General features: G+C 41.6%; 1 protein-coding gene across 3 annotated transcripts in view; it reads right to left on the bottom strand.

Annotated features, from left to right (window-relative positions):
- Window positions 1–1,938: 1,938 nt before the first annotated feature.
- Window positions 1,939–25,371, bottom strand: part of LOC142243607 (tachykinin-like peptide) — an 85,203-nt gene continuing 61,770 nt past the window's right edge. For 2 of the 3 annotated variants that reach the window (XM_075315686.1, XM_075315684.1), the window contains exons 3-7: window positions 17,703–17,796; window positions 17,168–17,191; window positions 13,785–13,808; window positions 10,444–10,497; window positions 1,939–2,891 (exon numbers count right to left, since the gene is read on the bottom strand). In XM_075315686.1, the coding sequence (XP_075171801.1) occupies window positions 2,842–2,891; window positions 10,444–10,497; window positions 13,785–13,808; window positions 17,168–17,191; window positions 17,703–17,796 (246 nt within the window). In that variant the 3' untranslated portion in view covers window positions 1,939–2,841. The remainder of the gene's footprint in view (window positions 2,892–10,443; window positions 10,498–13,784; window positions 13,809–17,167; window positions 17,192–17,702; window positions 17,797–25,371) is intronic. The other variant, XM_075315685.1, reaches the window with a different exon arrangement.

Genomic DNA, 25,371 nt, shown 5'->3' with positions numbered 1-25,371 from the left:
GAACCTTGTGCACTGCAGAAATTCTTTTGTAACCTTGGCCAGATCTGTGCCTTGCCACAATTTTGTCTCTGAGCTCCTTGGGTAGTTCCTTTGACCTCATGATTCTCATTTGGTGGGACATGCACTGTGAGCTGTGAGGTCTTATATAGACAGGGGTGCGCCTTTCCAAATAAAGTCCTATCAGTTTAATTACACACAGCTGGACTCCAATGAAGGAGTAGAACCATCTCAAGGAGGACCACAAGGAAATGGATAACATGTGACTTAAATATGAGTGTCTGAGCAAAGGGTCTGAATACTTATGACCATGTGATATTTCAGTTTTTCTTGTTTAATAAATGCAAACATTTCTACAATTTTGGTATTTTTCTGTCAGGATGGGGGATGGGGTGCAAAGTGTACATGAATGGCAAAAAAGGAACTTTTTTGAATTTATCAGATTGCTGCAATGAAACAAAGTGTGAAAAATTTAAAGGAGTCTGAATACTTTCCGTACCCAATGTACATGCCAACCTGACTATCCAGGTGGCACCATGAAGAATGGAAGGCCTCCCAGACTGCCAAAAGGGTTGTCAAAAGTCTCTGGTAGAAACATCTCAGAAAGCCAATTTCAAGAGTCCCTCCATACTTTTGGAAGAAATGAAAAAAAATCTTGGCTTCCACCAAAACCACCATACTTGCCAACTCTCTTGGACTGTTCAGGTGGTTTGCTGAAGAAGTGAAGACCTTCCACACTCTTGGAAGTGTTTGCAAATGTCTCCAGTGCCATCAAAACTCCAATACTTGTTAACTTTCTTGGACTGTCCAGGCGGCTCTGTGAAGAAGAGAGGATCTACAAGATGAGTTGGCAAATGTCTTTGGTCGAAACGTCCCATAAAGCCTTCGTTGTCCCCAAATAGACATTCTGGGGGCATGGAGAAGGTGGGAAAAGGATGTGACTAAGAAAAGACTGGGAAGCTACATATAGAAAAAAATATTGTGCTCTATACTCTCCCTAAAAAAATGGCAAATGGAATTTTATGGCAAACAGAAAGCTCCATAGCACAAGGAGGGGGCCGGACCAGGTCTCTGCAGGCGCCATACTCCTACGCCAAGGAGACTATGTGGGCGGATTTGACTACGGGTGGCGTGCATAACAATTACAGGTTTCTTCAGGCTGGTGTCCATCACCCCGCTGGCAGGGGTCGTAGACAGTTAGTAACACACGCAACACTGGAGTTCACTTTTATTCTTCACACGGTTATGACAGACATGGTCTTCTTTTCCTTTCTTTCTTTAAGTGTGGGGTACGGCTCCTCAACCTGTCCTCCACTATTTTGGAACTTGTCCTCAAGCTCCGGGGTCTGTGACTCCTTTCCCCAATTCCTCACACCTACGTCAGCTCTCTAGATGGATAACTCTCTAAGCCCGCCGGGGTGAGATGTAGGCTCCGGACCTCTCGAGGTTACATCAGACCAGCCCCATCACCGACGCAACATCTTCTTTCACTTGAACCTATTCTCTATTCGTTCCCTCTTGAGCCTTCCCACCTGTATGCCTCTTACACTACCACACTGCTAAACTACCCAAACATGGGGGATTGGCATTCCTCATCTTAATTTCATGAGAAAGGTACAGCCTCCATACCCTTGAAGACACATCTTTGTGCAGGTTCTTACCATCCGCCCTTTTAGTTGGGGACATAGGCAACCTGGAAAGGGTCCATAGCCGCCTCATGGTACATACACTCTTCTTGACCAAATGTCCATGACCCCTGTGTTAAGTGATATAGTCAAACTACAACTCCCATATTGTCCAAGCAGTCTGGGCATTCTGGGAGTTGTAGTTCTGCACCATATTACAGACCACTGTTGCAGACAATAATCAGGATTATTCCATTGACTTTCAGTATACATAATACACATTTTGAAAAATAACCAAGCTTAAAACGCAAGAAAATGTTGCAAAATCTTAATTTTTTTTTTATTCAAAGTGCCACTATCAGAAAAAAAAAATCTAAACTATGAAATGAACATTTCGGATTCACATTCAGGAAAGAAAATAAACATGCTGCAATGATACCAACGTCCGGTCAATAACAAAAGGTACAAGAGAGGCGCCCCTTATCATTAAACATTGACCTTCTGCCTCCAACTGATGTCCAGGTAAAATGGCGTATCTAAATATTAGGGATCTAACAAAGAACTACAACTACCAGCATGTTCTGCCAGTTCTGGATGCCTCTACCATTTACTGGATAGATAGGCCATCTTAACATTTGGGAGAACCTGCTACGGTGAAGAACATCAACTTGGCTTCCTTCTTCTAGAATGAGCACCACAAGCGCCCCCACAGGTCGTGTATGGCGTTACGACTCACACCGATGGCGCTGAGCTGCAATACCAGACACAACCTGAGGACAGATGTGGCACTGTTTTGGATTCTAAACAACAATGTTAAGAGTTAAAAAAAAACTGAATGTTCTTATATTTAAAGATTAAGATTCCCCACAATTAAGGGTCCAGAGGTCTGAATGTTATACCCAGACCAAGAGATGCTCCTCACCTTGACATGAGAGGTTCCTCACCATAGCAGACCCTCCGCAATCAGTTAGTCCCCTCTCCAATCAGCGGCATATTATATTATCCTGATGAGAGTGATAATTGGAGAATCACGGCACACTTATAGGACACGTATCATTGCCACACTATTAAAAATAATAACTTTATTGAATATACAAGCTAAACCAATCTTAAAATAAATAAGTATTCATTTTACACTGGATATAATATATTACACTTCATCTTCTGGTTCAATGAATGAAGTTTAATCAATGGTTCGGTTCGGAGGGGCGGGGGGGGCTCATTTGCGTCTTCTTTCATAATTGTGTATCGTGTTCCTTTCTGATGATCCTAGGGGGGGAACAAAAGTATAGAGTTCTCTTTAATAAAATATCCAGACAAAAAGACAGATAAATAAATAGTTGTACTAGATAGATAGAAATGTAGATATAAAGATTGATAGATAGATGGATAGATAGAGGGATAGAGGGATAGATAGATAGATAGATAGAGGGATAGAGGGATAGAGGGATAGATAGACGGATAGATAGATAGATAGATAGATAGAGGGATAGACGGATAGATAGATAGATAGATAGAGGGATAGATAGATAGATAGATAGAGGGATAGATAGAGGGATAGATAGAGGGATACAGGGATAGATAGACGGATAGATAGATAGAGAGATAGATAGATAGATAGAGGGATAGATAGACAGATAGATAGATGGATAGATAGATAGAGGGATAGATAGACAGATAGATAGATGGATAGATAGATAGATAGATAGAGGGATAGATAGATAGATAGATAGAGGGATAGATAGATAGATAGATAGAGGGATAGATAGATAGATAGATAGATAAATAGAGGGATGGATAGATAGATAGATAGATAGAGAGAAAGATAGATAGATAGATAGAAATGTAGATATAAAGATCGATAGATAGATGGATAGATAGATAGATAGAGGGATAGATAGATAGATGGATGGATAGATAGATAGATAGATAGAGGGATAGATAGAGGGATAGATAGAGGGATAGATAGAGGGATAGATAGAGGGATAGATAGATAGATAGATAGAGGGATAGATAGATAGATAGATAGATAGAGGGATAGATAGGATAGATAGGATAGATAGATAGATAGATAGACAGAGGGATAGATAGACAGAGGGATAGATAGATAGAGGGATAGATAGATAGAGGGATAGATAGATAGAGGGATAGATAGATAGAGGGATGGATAGATAGATAGAGGGATAGATAGATAGATAGAGGGACAGATAGGGATAGATAGATAGATAGAGGGATAGATAGATAGATAGAGGGATAGATAGATAGAGGGATAGATAGATAGATAGAGGGATAGATAGAGGGATAGATAGATAGAGGGATAGATAGATAGATAGATAGATAGAGGGACAGATAGGGATAGATAGATAGATAGAGGGATAGATAGATAGATAGAGGGATAGATAGATAGAGGGATAGATAGAGGGATAGATAGAGGGATAGATAGAGGGATAGATAGAGGGATAGATAGAGGGATAGATAGAGGGATAGATAGAGGGATAGATAGATAGATAGAGATAGATAGATAGAGATAGATAGATAGATAGAGGGATAGATAGATAGATGGATGGATAGATAGATAGAGGGATAGATAGATAGATAGATAGATAGAGGGATAGATAGAGGGATAGATATAGGGATAGATAGAGAGATAGATAGATAGAGGGATAGATAGATGGATAGATAGATAGAGGGATAGATAGATAGAGGGATAGATAGATAGATAGAGGGATAGATATAGGGATAGATAGATAGATAGATAGAGGGATAGATATAGGGATAGATAGATAGAGGGATAGATATAGGGATAGATAGATAGAGGGATAGATAGAGGGATAGATATAGGGATAGATAGATAGATAGATAGAGGGATAGATATAGGGATAGATAGAGAGATAGATAGATAGATAGATAGAGGGATAGATAGATAGATAGATAGATATAGGGATAGATAGAGAGATAGATAGATAGATGGATAGATGGATAGATAGAACATTTATGAAGCCAAAGCTGTGCGATACACGGTGCATAGACAGTGAAAAGACAGTGGTTGCCCAGTGACAACAATCTCAAATGCCCGGGATATTTAATTCATATCATTCTGCTTTATTAATCAGATTTTACAATATTGAGTCAAACAGATGTAAACATCCATTATAGTTAAAGGGATTGCATGAGATTAGAAAAATGCTCCGCTTTCTCAGAAGCAGCATCACTGTAGTCTATAGGTTAGGGCTCGCTCACACCACTGTATAACTTGGACGAGTGCTATCCGATTTTGCACTTGGACCAATGTTATACTATGTAGCAATGCCGATCAGCGCTTTTGTCACAAGGAGATTTTTGCAAGCGTCGCTGACTGTCATGGCGGCGTCAGGATCTGTGAAAGCTTCAGGTTGTTGCTCTCTGCCTGTTAACTTCTCTAATATCTGTGATCAGTGCAGTGAGACTCGGGCGTCGACCCACGGACCTGGCAGGCTAGCAAGAGCAAGGCCATGTGCGCACTAGAAAATCACTTTTTCTCATAGAAAATCTGGACCCTCTTAAAGAATCCCGCACTTGCGGTAAAAAAACGGACCAAAACCACAGGTTTTACCGCGGTTTGTTGCGTTTTGCCGCACATTTACAGCGGAATTTCCGCAGGTTGGTCCCTGCAGGTTTTTACCATTATCTATGGCAAAAAACACAGGTACCTTCGGAAAACAAGTGACATGCTCATTAATTCCGCAGTGGAAATTCCGCGGATAAATCCACAAGTATAAAAAAAATGCAGTGTGCGCACAGCATTTTTTAAAACCCATAGGATTTGCTGGGGAATGACTGCACCAATGTTAGACACAGTTTCTGCAGCAATGCCGCAACAAATCCGTGGGAAAATCCACAGTGTGCACACATAGCCTTAATCTCTGCTGGTCTGCTTGTTAATCTCCTATGGTCACATGCTATGGTAGAACCAGTCATATTCACTCTGCTCCTTTACATGCTGGCTGGACTATTCCATTAGTGCCAGCTATAGCTTGTCTATACTGGTATGGACAGTTGGATTTATTCAGACTAAACTGGTGGTTGTGTGCATTAGGCTATATGCGCACAGTGCGTTTTTCGCGTCGTTTTTGCGCGTTTTTCGAGTGCGTTTTTGGCCTCAAAACTGCAGGACTTTGCTTCCCCAGCAAAGTCTATGAGTTTTCATTTTTGCTGTCCACACACATCTGTTCTTTTTCAGCTGCGTTTTTGTGGTGCCACAAAAACGCAGCATGTCAATTATTCCCGCGTTTTTCACTGCGCTTTTCATCCATTGAGTTCAATGGGATGTTGAAAGACGCAATGATAAACGCAAATAGCTCCGTTTTGGTGCGTTTCTAAGACCAAAAACGCAGCTATAAACGCAGGAGGTGGGTAGTAAAGTGACGTGTACAGGAAGAGGATTCCTTCTGTCAGTATATACAGAAGCGTGAATCCTCCCGGTACCGTCACCGCCGCTTCCACCTCCCGTCCTGTGCATGTATGCTGCCGTGCGGCGCCATGTCTGGGCGAGAGGTGGAAGCGGCTGCGAAAACAAAAGTTAACAGTAGAAAAAAAAAAAAAAAAAGTTATACTCACCTGTCTGCAGCCTCCCGGTGCCATGCCCGCTCCCATCTTCTCTCACGGTATCGTCACCCGCGCTCCGGCTGTGTGCAGACGGCCGGGAAAACTCTGATGGATGCAGGACCTGGCGATGGATCACCTGATGCAGTCACCTGACGCATCAGGTGATCGTAAGTATTGCGGTGACGCGGGCGCCCGGCCGGTATCAGCGGATGCGTCAGGAGACTTCATCCCTGATTACCGGCAGCTGCTGCAGCGATCGGACAGGATCAGACTCCCGCCCCATCGCTGCAGGAGCTGCCGGTAATCAGCACATAAGTGAGTATTTATTTATTTATTTTTTTTTTTCTACTGATGCATCAGCTGATTGTATAATCGGCTTTTATACAATCAGCTGATGTGTGATGGGATTCAGGCACTTGATCCTGACACATCATCTGATCGCTTTGCCTTCCAGCAAACCGATCAGATGATATTGGATCCGGATTGGATGGCGCGGGACCCTGACCCAGGATTACTGCGGAGGGGGGGTTCTTTATTTCAATAAAGATGGAGTCACTAATTGTGTTGTGTTTTATTTCTAATAAAAATATTTTTCTATGTGTTGTGTTTTTTTTTATCTTTACTAGAAATTCATGGTGGCCATGTCTAATATTGGCATGACACCATGAATTTCGGGCTTAGGGCCAGCTATACAGCTAGCCCTAACCCCATTATTACCCAGCGAGCCACCCGGCATCAGGGCAGCTGGAAGAGTTGGATACAGCGCCAGAAGATGGCGCTTCTATGAAAGCGCCATTTTCTGGGGTGGCTGCGGAACTGCAATTCACAGCGGGGGTGCCCAGAAAGCATGGGCACCCTGCACTGTGGATTCCAATCCCCAGCTGCCTAGTTGTACCCGGCTGGACTCAAAAATTGGGCGAAGCTCACGTCATTTTTTTTTTAAATTATTTCATGAAATTCATGAAATAATTTAAAAAAAAAGGGCTTCCCTATATTTTTGGTTCCCAGCCGGGTACAAATAGGCAGCTGGGGGTTGGGGGCAGCCCGTACCTGCCTGCTGTACCTGGCTAGCATACAAAAATATGGCGAAGCCCACGTCATTTTTTTTTGTTTGGGGGGGCAAAGAAATCCTGCATACAGTCCTGGAAGGAGGATGCTGAGCCTTGTAGTTCGACAGCTGCTGTCTGCTCTCCTGCATACACTATTGGATGGAGGATGCTGAGCCTTGCAGGTCTGCTCCCCCTGATTCTCCCTCAAGCATACAGTCCTGGATGGAGCATGCTGAGCCTTGTAGTTCTGCAGCTGCTGTCTGCTCTCCTGCATACACTATTGGATGGAGTATGCTGAGCCTTGTAGTTCTGCAGCTGTCTGCTCTTCTGCATACACTAGTGGAGAATGAAGAACACATTGAAGAAGGAAATGACATCAGACCTTTTTTTTTTGTTCACTGATAAAAAACGCATAAAGACGCAGTGAGCAAAAACGCAGCAAAACGCAGCAAAAAAACGCACCAAATCGCGGCAAAACTCGTGCGTTTTTTGCCGCGTTTTTTTGACGCGGGTGCGTTTTTGTGCGGTTTTAGTGGCCAAAAACGCACAAACGCAGCGTCAAAAAAACGCAGTGTGCGCACATAGCCTTATTGTTGTGACTGTTTATGGTGTTAACCCTTGTTGTCCTTTCATTGCTGCCTAGCTCTACTTGTTTTTCACTTTAGTCTCTTACTGTTTGTTCCTGAGAGTGTGCAGTGTGACTGAGCCTCTGCTATCCCTGTCTAAATCTGTGTCCATCGCAATAAAACCCCTTCCGTCCCCGTCCTTGAGTGGGGGGGGGGGGCAGATTAGCTCTGTTTAGGAAAATAGCAAGGCATGAGACTCAGGCCTCTCCACTATTAGGGGTAACCCTGAGGACAGGGATAGCTTAGGGTCCCCTAGCCCCTAGTGTGAGGGACAGTATAGGAGCCCTGGAATTAATATAGTTTAGGAGCTGTGGAATTAATGGCGCTATATACAGTAAGTGAATATTTTTTTTATTATTATTATTATTATATCATGACAGCTTTTTTCTCATGCTGATATGGCATGAGAAAAAAAGCGCAGCATGGCAGCGTAAGTTGGATGGTGCATAGCAATTCAAGTCTATAGGTACATTGAAATCATGAGACATCCAAGTGCAGCCGTTCCTTCTTTATCTTCTTCTCGCCTGTGACACGATTCTCTCGTCCAAGAGATTCAGATCACACTAAGCTGACACTCTGATCAGGATTTGATCTGAGTTTCCTTTACATGATTGATCCAATTTTCTCGTAAAAGAGAATCTACCGTCGTGTTACCAAACTTTAAAGTAACGCTCCTTTACACCCAACTGATTAGTAATGATTGTTTCCAAAAACCTTTTATATCAAAAAATAATGTCTAGTTGTCATTTTTGTAAAGAAAAATATATATATTTTTTTAATCCTCGAAGCAACAATTATAATAAAAAAGTAAAATGTAAAAAAAAAAAAATCAAAAATACCAAAAAGCACAAAAAATATAAAAATCATAAAAATGAAACACAGTTTCCTGCCAATGGAAACCGTTCTGATGACGCAGTATAAGATGCCCGTCCTCACTGGGCGCGGGGGTCGCTGATTGCAATTATTCTGAGCTTTTTTAGTTGACATGGCCTTAAGGCCGGTTTCACACATCCGGCTTTTCGCCGGTTTGCCGTATCCGGCGCTCTCCCATACAGTGACTACAGTACAGTGACAGCGCAACAAGCGCCGGTCACATGCTGTCATGTGACCGGCGCATGTGACCCGGAAGTTACAGCGCTGTCACTGTACTGTATTGTCTGTACGGGAGAGCGCCGGATCCGGCAAACCGGCGAAAAGCCGGATGTGTGAAACCGGCCTAAGGCTATGTGTCCACAGTAAAAGGTCCCTGCGGATTTTTTTGCCTGAAAATCCGCAACTTTCGCGGCAAATCCGCACCCGCGGATTTGCCGCGGATTTACCGCGGATTTACCGCGGATTTGCCGCGGATTTTGATGCGGATTTTATTTTTTTTTTTTTCCCCATTCAAAACAGAAAATCCGCACCAAATCCGCACCAAACAATTGACATGCTGCAGTTTGTTCCGCATCAAAATCCGCGGCAAAATCCGCAGCGGAAAAATCCGCAGCATGGGCACAGCATTTCCAAAATGCCATTGAAATGGCTGGGGAGTAGCTGTGCTGCAGATTTTCGGCAAATCCGCGCTAAATCCGCGTCAAAATCCGCGTCAAATCCGCGATAAATCCTGTAGCGTGGGCACATAGCCTAAGTGTTGAGCTTCTAAACCAAGATGGAGTCCTGAAATTCTGCTGAGCTGCTTCGTTGGCGGAACACTTCCCTCCAGCTTCTTAGAAATTTGTTATCATATCTATTGAAGCTTTAAAAAAAAAACAACATTTTTCTCATGGGCTAATTAATTAAGTAGCACTTGATATATAATGTGCCAGTTATTTTCTAAAGGGGAAAGAAAAGGAACTAAATAATTCAGTGAGCAATATTATCAACAGGGACGTGCTCCAAGGTTGACCCCGTCACCGATGTCACCATGGAACCTATTGACTTCATAAAACTTCCTGTTGTTTCTTGTTCTTTACGGTATTCCTTGGCTGAATTTTGTTCTCCAGAGCTGCGCTCATAGTGTCTATAGGGCAGTATATTTCATAAAGGTTCTTATTATAGCCCGGTGGGCACTATATTTTAGCAGAACATTCTATTATATAAACAATGCTTTGACAATACATTATTAGTAGGGATGATCGAATACCTCAAATAATCGGCTTAGCGAATATTTTCCGAATAGGTCGCCGCTATGCGAATATTCGATGGGCAATGAAAGTCTATGGGAAGCCCGAATAGTTCCGAATAGTTGTTATTCGGGTTTCTCATAGAATTACATTGCGCATCGAATATTTGTGAATAGTCAAATAGCGGCGACCTATTCGGAAAATATTCGCGAAGCTGAATATTTGAGCCATTCGATCATGCCTAATTATTAGAAACAGTTTGGACCTTCAATTTTCAAGATATCAATTTTTGTTGCCCAAATCAAGAAAATGTGGGTGGCACATAGTGGCCTATAAGTCTTTAAAGGGGGGAAGCTATTTGTCACAAAAAGAAGAAATGGACACAGTCAGGATCATGTAACATTGCCGTATCATTAATAAAACAGTGATCTTATCAATGATACATATGATGGATACATACCGGATAATAAAGATCTTTTGCCCATAAGTCCATAAAATGTATCTGATTTATACCCTGGAAAATATACATTTTGAGGGTTGTGGGTTTTATACATTTTTTTATATATTTTTTTACATTTCTTTTTAGTGATCACATAAACATTCATTATATGGATTCTCTGGATCGACATAAACAATCAATAGAAACTGTCAAATTTCTTGATCCGAAAAAAATTGATTGTGGAGATTGGAAAAAAAAAATACTGAGGTGAGGAGCAACGTTTGTTTATTTACTTCTAATTAGGAGATTTGCATTAATCATTGATCTTAATGTATGGATCCCTTTATTAATCACAGATAGGAAGGAAGACAGGCGGATCAATAGGAGGTGCATAGCAGAGCATGGAGACATTTAAAGGGAGTCACATTTTGGGCATGCTGATGAGACTTTAATTAATTAGAGTATAGAAAAGAGTCTTTCACTACATAACCGATTATACAAGGTCAGTGCATTGATGTCAATGGAAGTAGTGTAATGCTTTCCTTCGCCACTGGAGGCGCTGCAATTAAACTGAACACTTGCCAGACTCTCCAGATAATAGCTGATCATTATGGTGATAGCTGCTGGATACCCTGTGATCAGATTTTTTTTCAGTGGGTCTCTCTAAAAAAATTGAGTTTTCTTAGTCGGGTATGGTTTAACTTCAGAATCCTCATCAATTAGCAAGAGAATCTTTCAGGGGGACCAGGCACCACCTGGAATTGAAAAAAATAACCTATCTGATTTTGAGGACCCCTTTAAAAAAAAAATAGACTGATTTTAATAAGAAGTGTAATACCTTTTTCTCCCTGCGGGGGAGCTGCAGGGAGATTAAGTACTTCCTGTTTCACTACAGAGGCTATTGATTACTATTGATCACTAGAGATTGCATTGGATGTATACCCTCTGATCCGCTAAATGTCTGCAAACTTTTCTTACAAAGCAGACAGCCCTTTAACAAGTTGGCCAAGTATTTAACACTTGTGTCGTTTGGGACTTTGGACAAATATGATTACTACAAGTGTAACAGGTGAACTGTGAAGCCGGGAGATCCAGAAGCTATGGATGGAAACATCAACTTATTCCTTACCAGTCATCAACTAACTGGTCTCCATACAATACCGTGTGTGAGCTAACCATCACCAGCTATGGAAAATCCCTCTAAAGAAAATTTTTCACTGGATTTTTTTTAGTCTGCCCCTCCAATTCGAGCAGTTCCACTGATTCTGGAACAGTTTTTCTTTGTCTTCTGAGCCCCTGGATTCCAAAGTTATGCCCTCCGGAAATAAATATGCAAATTTAGCCTTCGAGGAACTAGACATATACTACAGAAGTTCTCTGGGGGTGTGTGCTTTTTCTCCTGTGTGGTGGCCAATCAAAATATGGCCACACCCACAAAGGAATTCCGTGATTCCCGCCCAGTTTCTTAAAGGCAAAATTAGTATTATTTTACGATGGAAAATTACTTCCAACGGCGGGGCACAAAAGAAAAACTGTTCTAGAATCAGGGGGCGGTGGGAATTGGAGGAAAGGCTCAGTCTAAATGTAGAAAGCGACAGTAAAAGGTTGCCTTTAAGCCATTTTGCAGAAATGTAACTAGAATTTGGATGTTTTCGAAGCTAAATATTTCATATTGCCCAGGTGGAACACAAGAAATGTCCCTTAGGGCACAATAAAATCATTGAAAAGATAATTCCTTTCCCTCTATTGAAGGGATATCAAAACGAATGACTGTTCAAACCTAGCACAGGTGCTTGGTGCACTATGGTGTGGCCAAACATTGAAGTGCACCTTTCCACCCACTTGTTTTTCTTCTATGTCCACTCCCCCTCTTCTTTATCTGACAGCTTTGGCTTCACAGAGCCAGAAAAGGGTGGAGATAGCTGGACAATAAGTAGGTGGGAAGGTGCACTTAAATATTTGGCCATGCCATGGGTTCACCAGGTGCCTGTTGTCACCAATTGTCATGGAGGCATCAGATGCTGTTCACATTACAGATCCTGACACTTCACCTTATGGTTTCTCTGGTGCTTCTGAGCTACATAGGCAGGCTCAGGCGTCAACCAGCTGTGGGTTCAATCATGATCAGGCTAGCAAGAGTTAACCTCTGATAGTCTGCTTGTTACTTCTGGGATCACATGTTGTTGGCAGCCTATCACATTGGCTTCCTTCCTATTTAAGCTGGTGGAATCTGTTCTCTCACGCCAACTATGCTGTTGTGTCCCAATTTTCTCCAAAACTATAAAAGCTGCAAACTTGTCCTGTTTGGTATTGATGAGATTTGATAAAATAAGTGTAAATCCACCAAACGTGTGTTGGTGATTGTATTGCTTTGTGCTTGGAATTGTTGTGGAGTTCTCCCGGTGGCTTGTTGTTTCCTCCCTGCTCTTATGTTCCTCCTTATCCCTTATTGTCTTATACCTCTGTGTGAGCGTGCCAGGAGATAGAGTTTTGGTTTCCCCTATTTGTCTTTTTTTGTTGGCTTAATCAGTCCTGTCCCGGTCCTCCACTGAAGTTGGGGGGAAGGGGATATAAAATCAGGGCTCGTCAGGAGCAGGGCCAGAAAGGTGGCTCAGACATCCTCACCTTCAAAGGTAACTCTGAGATCAAGGATAGCAAGGGTCCCCAGAGGGCCAGTCTAGGAGCCCTGTCCTCTGCTTTCTCCGTAATCACTGTGACACTTGTACTTGGTTTGAACAGTTATTCCGCGTTGGCAGAGTCCCTTTAAGTGAGAGTAGTTTTAAAGAGTACCTCCCACTCTGGAGAACTCAGCATGACCATGTTTTGCATGGTTTCCCAATTGCATCACGCAGTACCCCATTTTTTCCTGTAGTGGTCACTGCAGGAGAAATGTGTTGCTGCTGCAGATTTCCTTGGGCGATCGCTAAGGTTTCTTGCTGCTGCCCCCATAGAAATCATCAGATCACCAGCAGGTTTTCATTTACAGATATTAAAACTCTTTTAGGCAATTCTGCAAATCTTGATTTATTTTCTTTCAAATGCATAGCCAATTTTTACATTGTGTTTGGAGAAGAAAGCCAGCAAAGAATTTTACAAAATGTAGTATGATTTTGATAAAAGTGAATAATAATCATAATTAATTGATCAATTCTTGATTTAACCACAAAAGCAAAGAAAAATTCTTAATTATCCAAATTTGTAGAAATCACAATAATGAAATTATCCAAATTTGTAGAAATCACAATAATGAAATTATCCAAATTTGTAGAAATCACAATAATGTCTTTTAATGTAGACGATTACAAGAAAAAAAAAAGTTTAATATTAGATTTGAGGTCTAAAGTTGGTGTTTATTAACTTACTTTTACGAGATATTTGGCCAAATCCTATTTAAAGGAACAAGAATAGGAATGTAAAATACTTGCAGTAACGTTTCCTGTTAAAAAAGTTTGGAAAAACTCTAGAAGACAAAAAAAGCTAATAAATATTGTAAAAGAAAAAGTTTAAAAAAAAGTTTCAACGAAAAGATAAATGATTAAAAATGTCTAAAAAATACATATAAATGTATATTTGTATATATGTAAAATTGGTATATACTATATAACTATCACATTGTCTATCCCAGAAGCCACATGGGGATTTTTTATTTCCAAAAAAATAATAATGTAAGTTATATAAAGTATCCTAAAATTCTGGTATTGAAAAGGACAACTTGTTCTCCCTCCCCCTTAAAAAAGAAGTGGTTATGTCAACAAACATCATGGATGTTAGTTTTCTTTTTTTGTCTTGTAATATTTTACCCTATTTTTTGCTCCAAATTTTTCAAATCGCACACGCGTTTCATTAATCTTGCACAAACGTAAAAAAATCGTCTTTATTTTTTGCAATTTTTTTAGAGCAAAAAAAGTCAAACATTTCAGAAAATATCACATAAAACTCCCTGTTGTGTATAAAATCACTCCAGGATCGAAACCAAAGAACATTTGCATCAAAAATTTGCAACCGTTCAAAAACTTGAAATTGATGAATCAGTCAAAAAAATAAAATCTGGAAAGCCTAAACTGTGGCCACAATGGCGAAATAAAAAAAGCAAAAAACAGATTGAACAGGGACTTTAAAAAAGGAGAAAATAAAAGGATGAATGATGCAAAAAAAAGACACAATACTAGACAATAAAAGGTGTTACAGAAATAGTCAACCGGCCCCCAAAAAGTGTCGCCTTTGAAAATGCAGAAATGCCAAAATTAAAGAAAAAGCAGCATTTTTAGGATATGTATGCACATTCGGCAGAACTTTTCTGCACCAAAAAACGCAACTTGTGGACGAAAAAACTCAACAAAAATGCATGCGTTTTTGGTACTTTTTTTAGGTGCTTTTTTAGTGAATTCAATGGCTGGAGGGACTAAATGCAGGAGAAAAACAGACAAACAATTGACATGTTGCCTCTTTTCTGCACCAAAAACTGCAAGGAAAAAAGAAGCAACGTGAGAACAGCATTTCTGATTTCTCATAGACTTTGCTGGGATTAGGATAGACATGGAGATTTGGGCAAGAAACTGCACTATAAACTGCACCAAAACAATGCATCTAAAAAACTGCACCATGCGCATAGGCCCTTAAAGGGGTTGTCTATTACTGGAGATACCCTTTTCAACAGACCCAGAGAGGGGGAAAAAGGGGATAAGATTTGGGCAAGAAACTGTACGATAAACTTCACCAAAAAAAGCATTAAAAGGCCCTTAAAGAGGTTTTTTGTAGCACTGGACAAACCTTTTTTAATGGACCCAGAAAGGGGGAAAAATGGAAGAAAAAAAAAAAGATACCTCCCGCTATGGTGTCTCTGTACTCAGTGCTGCATTACACATTGGTCACATGAGTCCTGTAGAAAGAGTCCACTCATCAGCTGCAGTGTTCATATGAACAGGATGAGCACTGATGAAATGTGAACGCTGCAGCCAATCAGTGGCTGCTAATTGGCTGCAGCAGATACCTCAGTCAGGTGTTAATAATTGCAGATTGGTGGGAGGATGTAGTGCTGTGTATGGAGGAGAGGGGTGGGTGAAGGAGTTATCTATTTTTATCTTCTTTGGTCCATTAATATGGGGTAGTGGTCAACCCCTTTAAAGAGAGCCAACCAGCAGGATTTTCCCATAAAAAATAAAGGCAGTGCCATACTGGCGCTAGCATGGTGAATAAAATCTTACCTTCAGTTTCCGTTTGATTGCCGAAAAAAATGTCTTCAAAAGGTTCAGAAATTAGTTCATTGGTTTGATTGGCGTGTGCAGTGGGACGGGACTTTCTGGGCCAGGTCCTCCGTATATATTCCTCCTTCAGTGTCATCCTGGCTTGCCCTCTTTTCCTTATTTAAATTTCATACCGAGCCACCATTACTGCTGTTGGCAGCTCGATTGTGATTTTGTCTTCATTAAAATGGCGCCACAGTCAGCGCAAGCGTGTATCGCTATCTCCAGCGCCATTTTGTTGAAGACACTGTGGAGACGAGTATGAGCGGAAGGGGCTGAAAAAAAAATAATTCAATCTGCATATGCGCCGATGCCGCTCATATTCGTCTCCACAGTGCCTTCAATAAAATGGCCCCGGCCCCATAGATCGTGGTACACGCATGCGCTGATTCCGGCGGCAGTTTAATGAAGACAACATCACAATGGCAATGCGCATGCACCGTCAGCAGTGATAATGGCGGCGTTGCACAAAATTTAAATAAAGACAAGGGGGCAAGCTAGGAGGAGGCAGACAGAGGAATATATACAGAGGTTTCGACCTACAAAGTCCAGCCCGCTGAAGTAATTTCTGGTCCTTTGAGAACATTTTTTTCCACAATCAAACATCCAATCTGTAAACTGAACATATGATTTGATTCCCCATGCTAGCGCCAGTATGGCACTGACTGTACTTTATAAGGGAAAATCCTGCACCTTGGTTCCCTTTAAGAAAAAAATGAAGCCATGTTTTTAAGTTAACTGCATGAGGTCCCTATTTTGGGAGAGCTGAAGAGCGGCTTATGATCTAGAGAGCAGCTCTGATCCTTTATGATTATCAACCCCTTTAAACTGATCACCAGTCACTTTTAATAATGAGGCCCAGGGTGTAACCCCGCGCTCAGGGCCTGAGTAGGCCTTTAGTCCTTGCACTAAGCATCCTAAAGTTATGTATATCCTTCCATTGTTCATTTGTATTTTTAAAAACCTTTTCAATAAAGTTTTAATAAAAATAGAACAACAAAGCAGTTAATCAAATCAACCAATAAGATCACTTATTTCACTTTCAAACCTGCTCTATATTTTGATCGGTTGCTATGGGCCTCTCCATTCCTCCCCTAGCAACCAACCTAATTTCATCAATGTGGTTTAAAGAAAACCCTTTTCCGCCATCTTGGTTGCCATGAGACTGCTTTTCTCTGTGCTCTGGTTTTAATAAAACCTCCCTGATTGTTACAAATTTAGTCTTATTAAGGGCTAATTAAAACATAAGGTAAATAATGATTCGATCCTGCGGCATCCAGATTGTTATAATTGCACATCTGCTGCGCCTCTCGCCTTTTTCGGATAACAGGGAGCTAATTTGATTACATATACTCAGTGAGAATTGTGGAATGAAATCAGAAAATCAGAAACAATTTTTAACCTGAGGGCAAAAAACGCTGCCGGACAAGAAAGGGTAATTAAGATACAATAAAAATGGCAGAAAGTATTGGATAACATAGGAAAATGGAAAGCAAACTTACTTTTGCGGGACATCTGGCCATATCCTAAAAGAAAAAAAAGAATCACTGTTATAGACGGCGGCCATTTTGAACTATAAGATTGATAAGACCTACCTAATGATTAATAATGATATTGGAAATAAGTTTACCTTATGGCTTGCTAGTGAGAAGTGATGTCATCGCTAAGTCTACTCATTCATGGCCCAGTGATGTCATCACTGAAAGTGGCTTAAAGGGTGTGATGATCAACCACTAGGTGTTACTAGATGCAACTAGTGGAGGGGTAGTCAAACGAGCCATCATGTATACGTCATCATCACATTACCATGCATATGTCATCATATGTACTGCACATCATCATGTATACATCATCATCACATCACCGTGCATGTCATCATATATAGATCATCCTGTATACATCATCATACTTATATCATCATACTTCTTATGTCATCATCATCACTCAGATCACCACCATCATACATATAGGCATCAGTAAGGAAATAACGCACATCCTATAATATATAAATGGAGATCTCACATTGTTATCCCTTACCATTGTTCCTCTTTCCCATTAAACCATAAAATTGATCTGGTCTTGGTTTCCTTGCAATCCTCTGTAGAAAATGTTCAAATACCGGTAATTCCTCCTAAAAACATAAAGGCAAACAACTTAAAGAATCTAGGGGAGAACAGTGCTGCACCAACCTAACAACAGATAAAAGTAAGTGCCCCCCCCCCCCCCAAGCTCCCATTCATACTATTCATCTGGAACTGCGCCCAACAGACTACACGTGGGGGTTTTACACGCCATGGTAGCAGATAAGTATTTGGTTTGGGGTCCGTAAACAGAGGGGTCGTGGGCAGCTTTGGTGATTCTGGGTGACAACAACCTGTGATTTACTCCCTTTCCTTTGATGAGAAACTACAGAATTAGAAGAAAGACTGGTGGAAACTGTTCCAACGTCATAGAAAAGCGGAAAACCAGCACCATAATGGTCCACTTCTCTTCTGTGACTCGAGGAGGACATAAAGGACTCTTAAGGGTCATGTGGGGGTAACAGCAAAAATGTAAGAAATATCCAAAGAGGAAATTTTAATTCTCCAATACCAAAAATGTAAGAACTGTCCAAAAGGAAATTTACATCCTTCAAAATTCACCTTTAATGCTTATCATTGAAGAGATTCAGGCAATGTATGGAGACTCACACAAAGGCAATAATCCTTGGGGAAATATGCAAATTAGCTAACATCCTCATTTGCATATAAAAATAATAGCTCAAAATTTCCATTGCTATTTTTTGGGGAACTGAGTTCTGCTTTCAAAGTGGGTTACACTCGGTGGGCAGACAAGTCACGTGTCTGGCATGCCATAGGGACTACCAAAAAGCCACTCTGCCTTATGAACAATATTTAGATACAGGACTCGGTGATGAAATTGAATCTTTGCCCCAGGTTAGCGTTACCATGATAGGGAAAAGAATAATGAATTGTCCAGCACCTTTTATTCCTTAAAATGTATTTTATTCAAAATTCATATACATACCGGTATATGGGTCCCCATAACACATGCCACACTGGCACCTGGCTTACGCATTTCAGATTAAGTAAGGACTTGTTACGAAACGCGTCAACCAGTGGCCAACGTGGCCTATGATATGGAGACCAGTGAATTTTGAATAAAATAGATTTTAAGGAAGAAAAGGTGCTGGACAATTCATAATTTTCTTCTCTAGTTCGTGGACACCAGCCACTTACTTGTGGATCCGCAGAGTACATTGGTGACCTACTCCTTTTTCCTTTCCCTACTACTACATTACCATGATAGGATCTATGAGAAGAGTGAAAAGTTATATGGTGTCACGATTAACCAACTCTTATTAGTCAGTCACCACCATCTAGGACAGAACATTCACCCAAATATATGGTGACAGTAAAGTGACCTTACTGAAGAAGGAAGTAGCTAACTTCTCATCCTTGAAATTCACAGTCAACAATGTCCCGGTCAAAAACGAAACATGATCTGGTGTCATAATTAACCAATTCTTATTAGTAAATCACCACCATCCTCGTCAGGACATTCACCCCCATATATGGTGACATTAAAATTACCTCAATGAAGAAGAAAGTAGCTAACTTATCATCCTTGAGATTCACAGTCAACAATGTCCCGGTCATAAATGAAACATGATCTGGTGTCACAATTAACCAAATCTTATTAGTAAATCACCACCATCTAGGCCAGAACATTCACCCACATATATGGTGACAGTAAAGTGACCTCACTGAAGAAGGAAGCAGCTAACTTCTCATCCTTGAGATTCACAGTCAATGTTCGGGTCAAAAATGAAACATGATCTGATGTCACAATTAACCAAGTCTTATTAGTAAATCACCACCATCCTGGTCAGGACATTCACCCAAATATATGCTGACAGGTGACCTCACTGAAGAAGGAAGTAGCTAACTTCCCATCCTTGAGATTCAGTCAACAATGTCCTGGTCATAAATGAAACATGATCTGTTGTCACAATTAACCAAATATTGTTTGTAAATCACCACCAACCAGGCCAGGACATTCACCCACATATATGGTGACAGTAAAGTGACCTCACTGAAGAAGGAAGTAGCTAACTTCTCATCCTTGAGATTGATAGACAACACAGTCCAGGTCATAAATGCCTAAAATCCATGGATCTGCCACATAATGAGTTAATATGTGGACAAGAAATCTACACTCATAGTCAATGACCTTCACATTTCAAGGCTTTATACATTTTTTCAGTCAATATGTATATAGTAGAGGGTGATTTCAAAGTGTTCATAATTGCCTTGAAATCATATTTACAATAAAGCACATTATCTATGTTGAATGCATTATATAAAGATCTGCACAAAAGGCTTAAAACCTCCGTAATGGGGGGATACAGGATATAATGTCAAGTACTCAGTACATTTGTAGTGTAAAGAATGGGGGAGGAAAAGAAACAGAATCTTCAACATCCGTCAATCAATCGATCAGTTAAAAAAAACAAAATGAGACATGATGTGAATTTCTGACCACTGTAGACTCCATCAGACACTGTAGAGTTGCTGGAGCACAATTTTGTAAAACTAAAACCCAGACAAGTGACCAAGACTGAAAAATAAAAGGCAACCTAAGCTCAAAAAGTAAGGATGGAAATAAAGTTCCACTTATTTGGGGTTGACTAAGAGCTTCCAGTAAAGGGTTACGATTAGTTGAGCGGACTGGGAATAATCCGGGTCCGGCGGTCCGCGGCGGGTTGATAAAGAAATCCGATCCGGAATCCAGCACCATATATCTCAATGGGGAGTGGAATCCGGGGAGAGAGAGAGGAGAGAGAGAGGCGAGAGAGAGGCGGGAGAGAGGGAAGAGAGGGGAGAGAGGAGAGGAGAGGGGAGAGGGCAGAGGGGAGAAGGGAGAGAGGAGAGGGGAGAGAGGAGAGAGAGAGAGAGACCGGGTGGGACTCGGATCTGCCGCTCAAACCGTGCGGATCCGGATTTTGCCGATCCGGGTCCGCTCAACTAGTTACGATCAAGACAAACCCTTTTTTTGGGATTGAAGTCATCTCAGTGATCAACTGATCAATAAGGGTGTGACTTAAGAAACTACTAAGAGGCATACTTCCTCCCAAGAGAACAATTCCCTTCCAAGGCAACCACCAAAAAAACCCAAATACAGATAAAGGAGCTGTCTATAATTAGAAAAACAGTGGCACACACATCCACAGGTGGTGTGTGGCAGGGGTGGAACGATTGTGGTCGTAGGGATCCCAACGGCGACCGGGCCCGGAGGTGCAAGGGGCCCGCTGACCCCAGACCCTGCTTCAACTGGATGTGCATCCGAGGGCGGAAATCTAGCTGAAATGTATTGTGGTGCAGAGACTTGTCTGGTCCCTGCACTGCGATACATGGTGCAAACAGAAGCCGACAGCTTTCAGCAGCATCCCCGTGACTAAGGTGGCGCATGACAATGACATCAAGCTTTGCCATAGCACGGACGCCGGCTACAGAGGAAGAGGATGTGGCAGCCGGGCAAGGTGAGTATAGTATATACCAGGAGGGGCCAAGGAGAGGAACAACATATATATCAGGAGGGGGACAGTTTATACTAGGATGGTCCCAGGAGGGGCCAGTATATACCTTGATGGGGTACATATATTCCAGGATGTGGGAGATACCAAGATGGGGGGAATATATACCAGGATGTGGGATATACCAGGATGGGGAACATATATACCAGGATGGGGGACATATTTACCAGGAAGTAGCCCAGAATGGGGTATATTAGAACAGGATTGGGGACATTACTACATAATGGAGGGGACGGCAACTTGTATATCTTTATAGGATTTAGAACACTAAATCTATACAAACATATATATCTGATCAACATGCGGAGATGGAGGAGGGCAAGTCCAAATTTTGCACCGAGGCCCATTGAATGCTAGTCACGCCACTGGTGTGTGTTATTACAACTCAACCCTATTCACTCAAATTGATTCAGACTGCAGAAGACACAAGCCATGGCTCATCATATCATAGTCTTTCTGATAGGAAAATATTAAACATTTTTCGAGGAAACGGTTGATTTATGGATTTCCGGCACACAGCTCTACAAGTCAATGTTTAATTCAGTAAGTGCCAAATATTCATCTGGGGCTTTGAGTTGAACCATTGACTTTTCAATAGTCTCTACTTTGCTGATTGGATTTCTGAACATAACTTTCCCACTTAGCCATTTAAAAAAATATGAAATGTAACAATCCAATGAAGAAGACTGCCCCCTAGTGACCAATTTAAGAGAAAAAAAAAAGTTATTTGATTTTTATAAGATCTTTACTAATTGTGAAGTGCATTATAAGGCGAGGCCCTGGGAGACGACCATTGACTTGACATAAGATAATTAATTTTTAGAACAAGCAAGTTCCTCCCGCAGTAAATTCTCCGAGCTGTCTTGCAACCATTGGCGCGTTTCATGTCAAACCATGTTTAATTCATATTACAAAAAAGCTGAAACATTTATATTTTCTTTTCTTCACTTAATCCTTTTCATTTGTACAAATTTGCTCGTTCCGATGCGTCCTGCTAATTACTGAACTCGGCCCTGTTACTGGAAGAATATTTATACAAATCGCCCTTCACTGCCTCATCAGCGCAGGATTCATTAAGACAAATTAAATTCAGAAGAGAAATGAGTCCTGGAGGGAAAAATACATTCCCATGAACACAGCCTAAAATGTGAACACAGCCTAAAACAGGTCAGACACACGACTGGAGAACACTTATGTGCATCTCATAAAACCTCAGCATGTTAACATCCATGAATGGGAGACAATGCATGGGCAAAACGAGGCCAATTCCACAAGTGTTTAATTAAGGCATATGTATAAACTAAGACCTGGCCAAATTAAGGGTCTAATGTATACACTAAGACCTGGCCAAAGTAAGCGTCTAATGTATACACTAAGACCTGGCCAAACTAAGCGTCTAATGTATACACTAATGCCGGCGTCACACGGTACAATATATCGGGCGATATGTCGTCAGGGTCACATCGTCAGTGACGCACATCTGGCATCGTTACAGATATCGTACCGTGTGACACCTCCGTACGATCTATCGTACGATTGCACGAGCGATCGTACCCGCCCCCGTCATTTGTGCGTCACGGGCAATTAGTTGCCCGTGGCGCACAAAGTCATTTACCCCCTGTGACGCGTACTTACCTCCCGGACGACCTTGCTGTGGGCGGCGAACATCCTCTTCCTGAAGGGGGAGGGACGTCCGGCGTCACAGCGACGTCACACAGCCGCCGGCCAATAGTAGCGGAGGGGCGGAGATGAGTGGGACGTAAACATCCCACCCACCTCCTTCCTTCCGCATTGCCGGCGGGATGCAGGTAAGCTGTGTTCGTCGTTCCCGGGATGTCACACGGAGCGATGTGTGCTGCCTCGGGAACGATGAACAACCGGAGCACAGAAGGAGGACCGACATTTTGAAAATGAACGACATGTCAATGAGCAACGATAAGGTGAGTATTTTTGCTCGTTCACAGTCGTTCAGAGGTGTCACACGGTATAACATCTCTAACGATGCCGGATGTGTGTCACGAATTCCGTGACCCCGACGACATATCACATGATATATCGCACCATGTGACGCCGGCAAAAGTGTCTAATTTATACCCTAAAGGGGGCTTTACACGCTGCGATATCGCCAGCGTTTGCTAGCGATGTCGAGCGCGATAGCACCCGCCCCCGTCGTACGTGCGGCATTTGGTACTCGCTGCCGTAGTGAACATTATCGCTACGGCAGCGTCACACGCACATACCTTATCAGCGACGTCGCTGTGACCGATGAACAATCCCTTCTTCAAGGGGGAGGTGTGTTCAGCGTTATAGCGACGTCACTGCGGCGTCACTAAGCGGCCGGCCAATAGAAGCGGAGGGGCGGAGATGAGTGGGACGTAACATCCCGCCCACCTCCTTTCTTTCGAATTGCCGGTGGACGCAGGTAAGGAGATGTTCGTCGTTCCTGCCGTGTCACACATAGCGATGTGTGCTGCCGCAGGACCGACGAACAACATCGTACATGCAGCAGCAATGATTTTAAGGAAAGGAGCGACGTGTCAACGATCACCGTTTTTAAACGATTTTTCGATCATTGATCGTCGCTCCTAGATTTTACACGCTGAGATGTCGCTAACGGCGCCGGATGTGCGTCACTAACAACGTGACTCCGACAATATATCGTTACCGATGTCGCAGCGTGTAAAGCCCCCTTAAGACCTGGCCAAACTAAGGGTCTAATGTATACACTAAGACCTGGCCAAACTAAGGGTCTAATGTATACACTAAAGGGGGCTTTACACGGTAGCGATACCGCTAGCAATTTGTAGCGATAGCGAGCGTGTAAGTACCCGCCCCCGTCGCGCATGCGATTGTTTGTGATCGCTGCCGTAGCGAACATTATCGCTACGCAGCGTCACACATACCTGGTCGTCGTCGTCGCTGTGACTGCCGAACAATCCCTCCTTCAAGGGGGAGGGACGTTCGGCATCACAGCGACGTCACCGCAACGTCACTAAGCGGCCAATCAAAGCGGAGGGGCGGAGATGAGCAGGACGTAACATCCCGCCCACCTCCTTCCTTCCGCATTGTGGCCGGCGGCAGGTAAGGAGATGTTCCTTGCTCCTGCAGTGTCACACACAGCGATGTGTGCTGCCGCATGAGCGATGAACAACATGGATAAACAACCCTTACCGATTTTTGAGTTTGGGACGACCTCTCCACGGTGAACGATTTTCACCATTTTTGAGGTCGCTTAAGGTCGCTGGTAAGTGTCACACGCTGTGATATCGGTAATGACGCCAGATGTGCGTCACTAACAACTTGACCCCGACGTCAAAACATTAACGATATCGTAGCGTGTAAAGCATCCTTAAGACCTGGCCAAACTAAGGGTCTAATGTATACACAAAGACCTGCTAAATTAAGGGTCTACTGACCCAAAACTAAGATCATCAAAGACTTGGAAGAGATTGAAGTCGAATTATTACCGAATACAAATAAATGTTGTACTGTCACATTACCAAATATATATGCAAATGCTTTAATATAAAATTACTTGTAATCAAATAATATGTATGAGTAAAAAAAAATGTAACACGAACTCATAAATCAAATAAAAATAAAATAAGAAAAACATTACAATAATAAAATAAAAAAATAATAGTAAACTAAACAAATAATATTTTACAAGTAATAATAAAATGTAATAAAGTGGCAATATGAGTAATAAATAATAATAATAATAATAAAAATAATAATAATATATATGCAAATGCAAACAATTTAATATAAAATTACTTGTGATCAAATAATATATATAATTAAAGAGATATGTAATATTAAATCAATAAAAAAAGATATCTTTGTACCGTGTTAGCCAGTAGAGATAAAAAAATTGTTTAAAAGAACTGAGAGTCTTTTACTGCACTATTCTAAGTCCTGTTGTGTATAAATATGTGACTCTTCAGATTTTGTGTTCTACCATGCCTGATGAAGAGACCTGAGTAGTCTCGAAAGCTTGCAATTACTACCATCTTTTCAGTTAGCCATTAAAAGGTATCAACTACTGAGGACTCTCAGTTCTTTTAAACAATTTTTTTAAATAAATAAAAACAATTTCAATGATAAAAT

This window comes from Anomaloglossus baeobatrachus, chromosome 6 (genome assembly GCF_048569485.1).
Source record: "Anomaloglossus baeobatrachus isolate aAnoBae1 chromosome 6, aAnoBae1.hap1, whole genome shotgun sequence".
Taxonomy (NCBI): domain Eukaryota; kingdom Metazoa; phylum Chordata; class Amphibia; order Anura; family Aromobatidae; genus Anomaloglossus; species Anomaloglossus baeobatrachus.
Note: the sequence above shows the minus strand (reverse complement) of the source record. Positions and strands in the feature narration are given on the sequence as shown.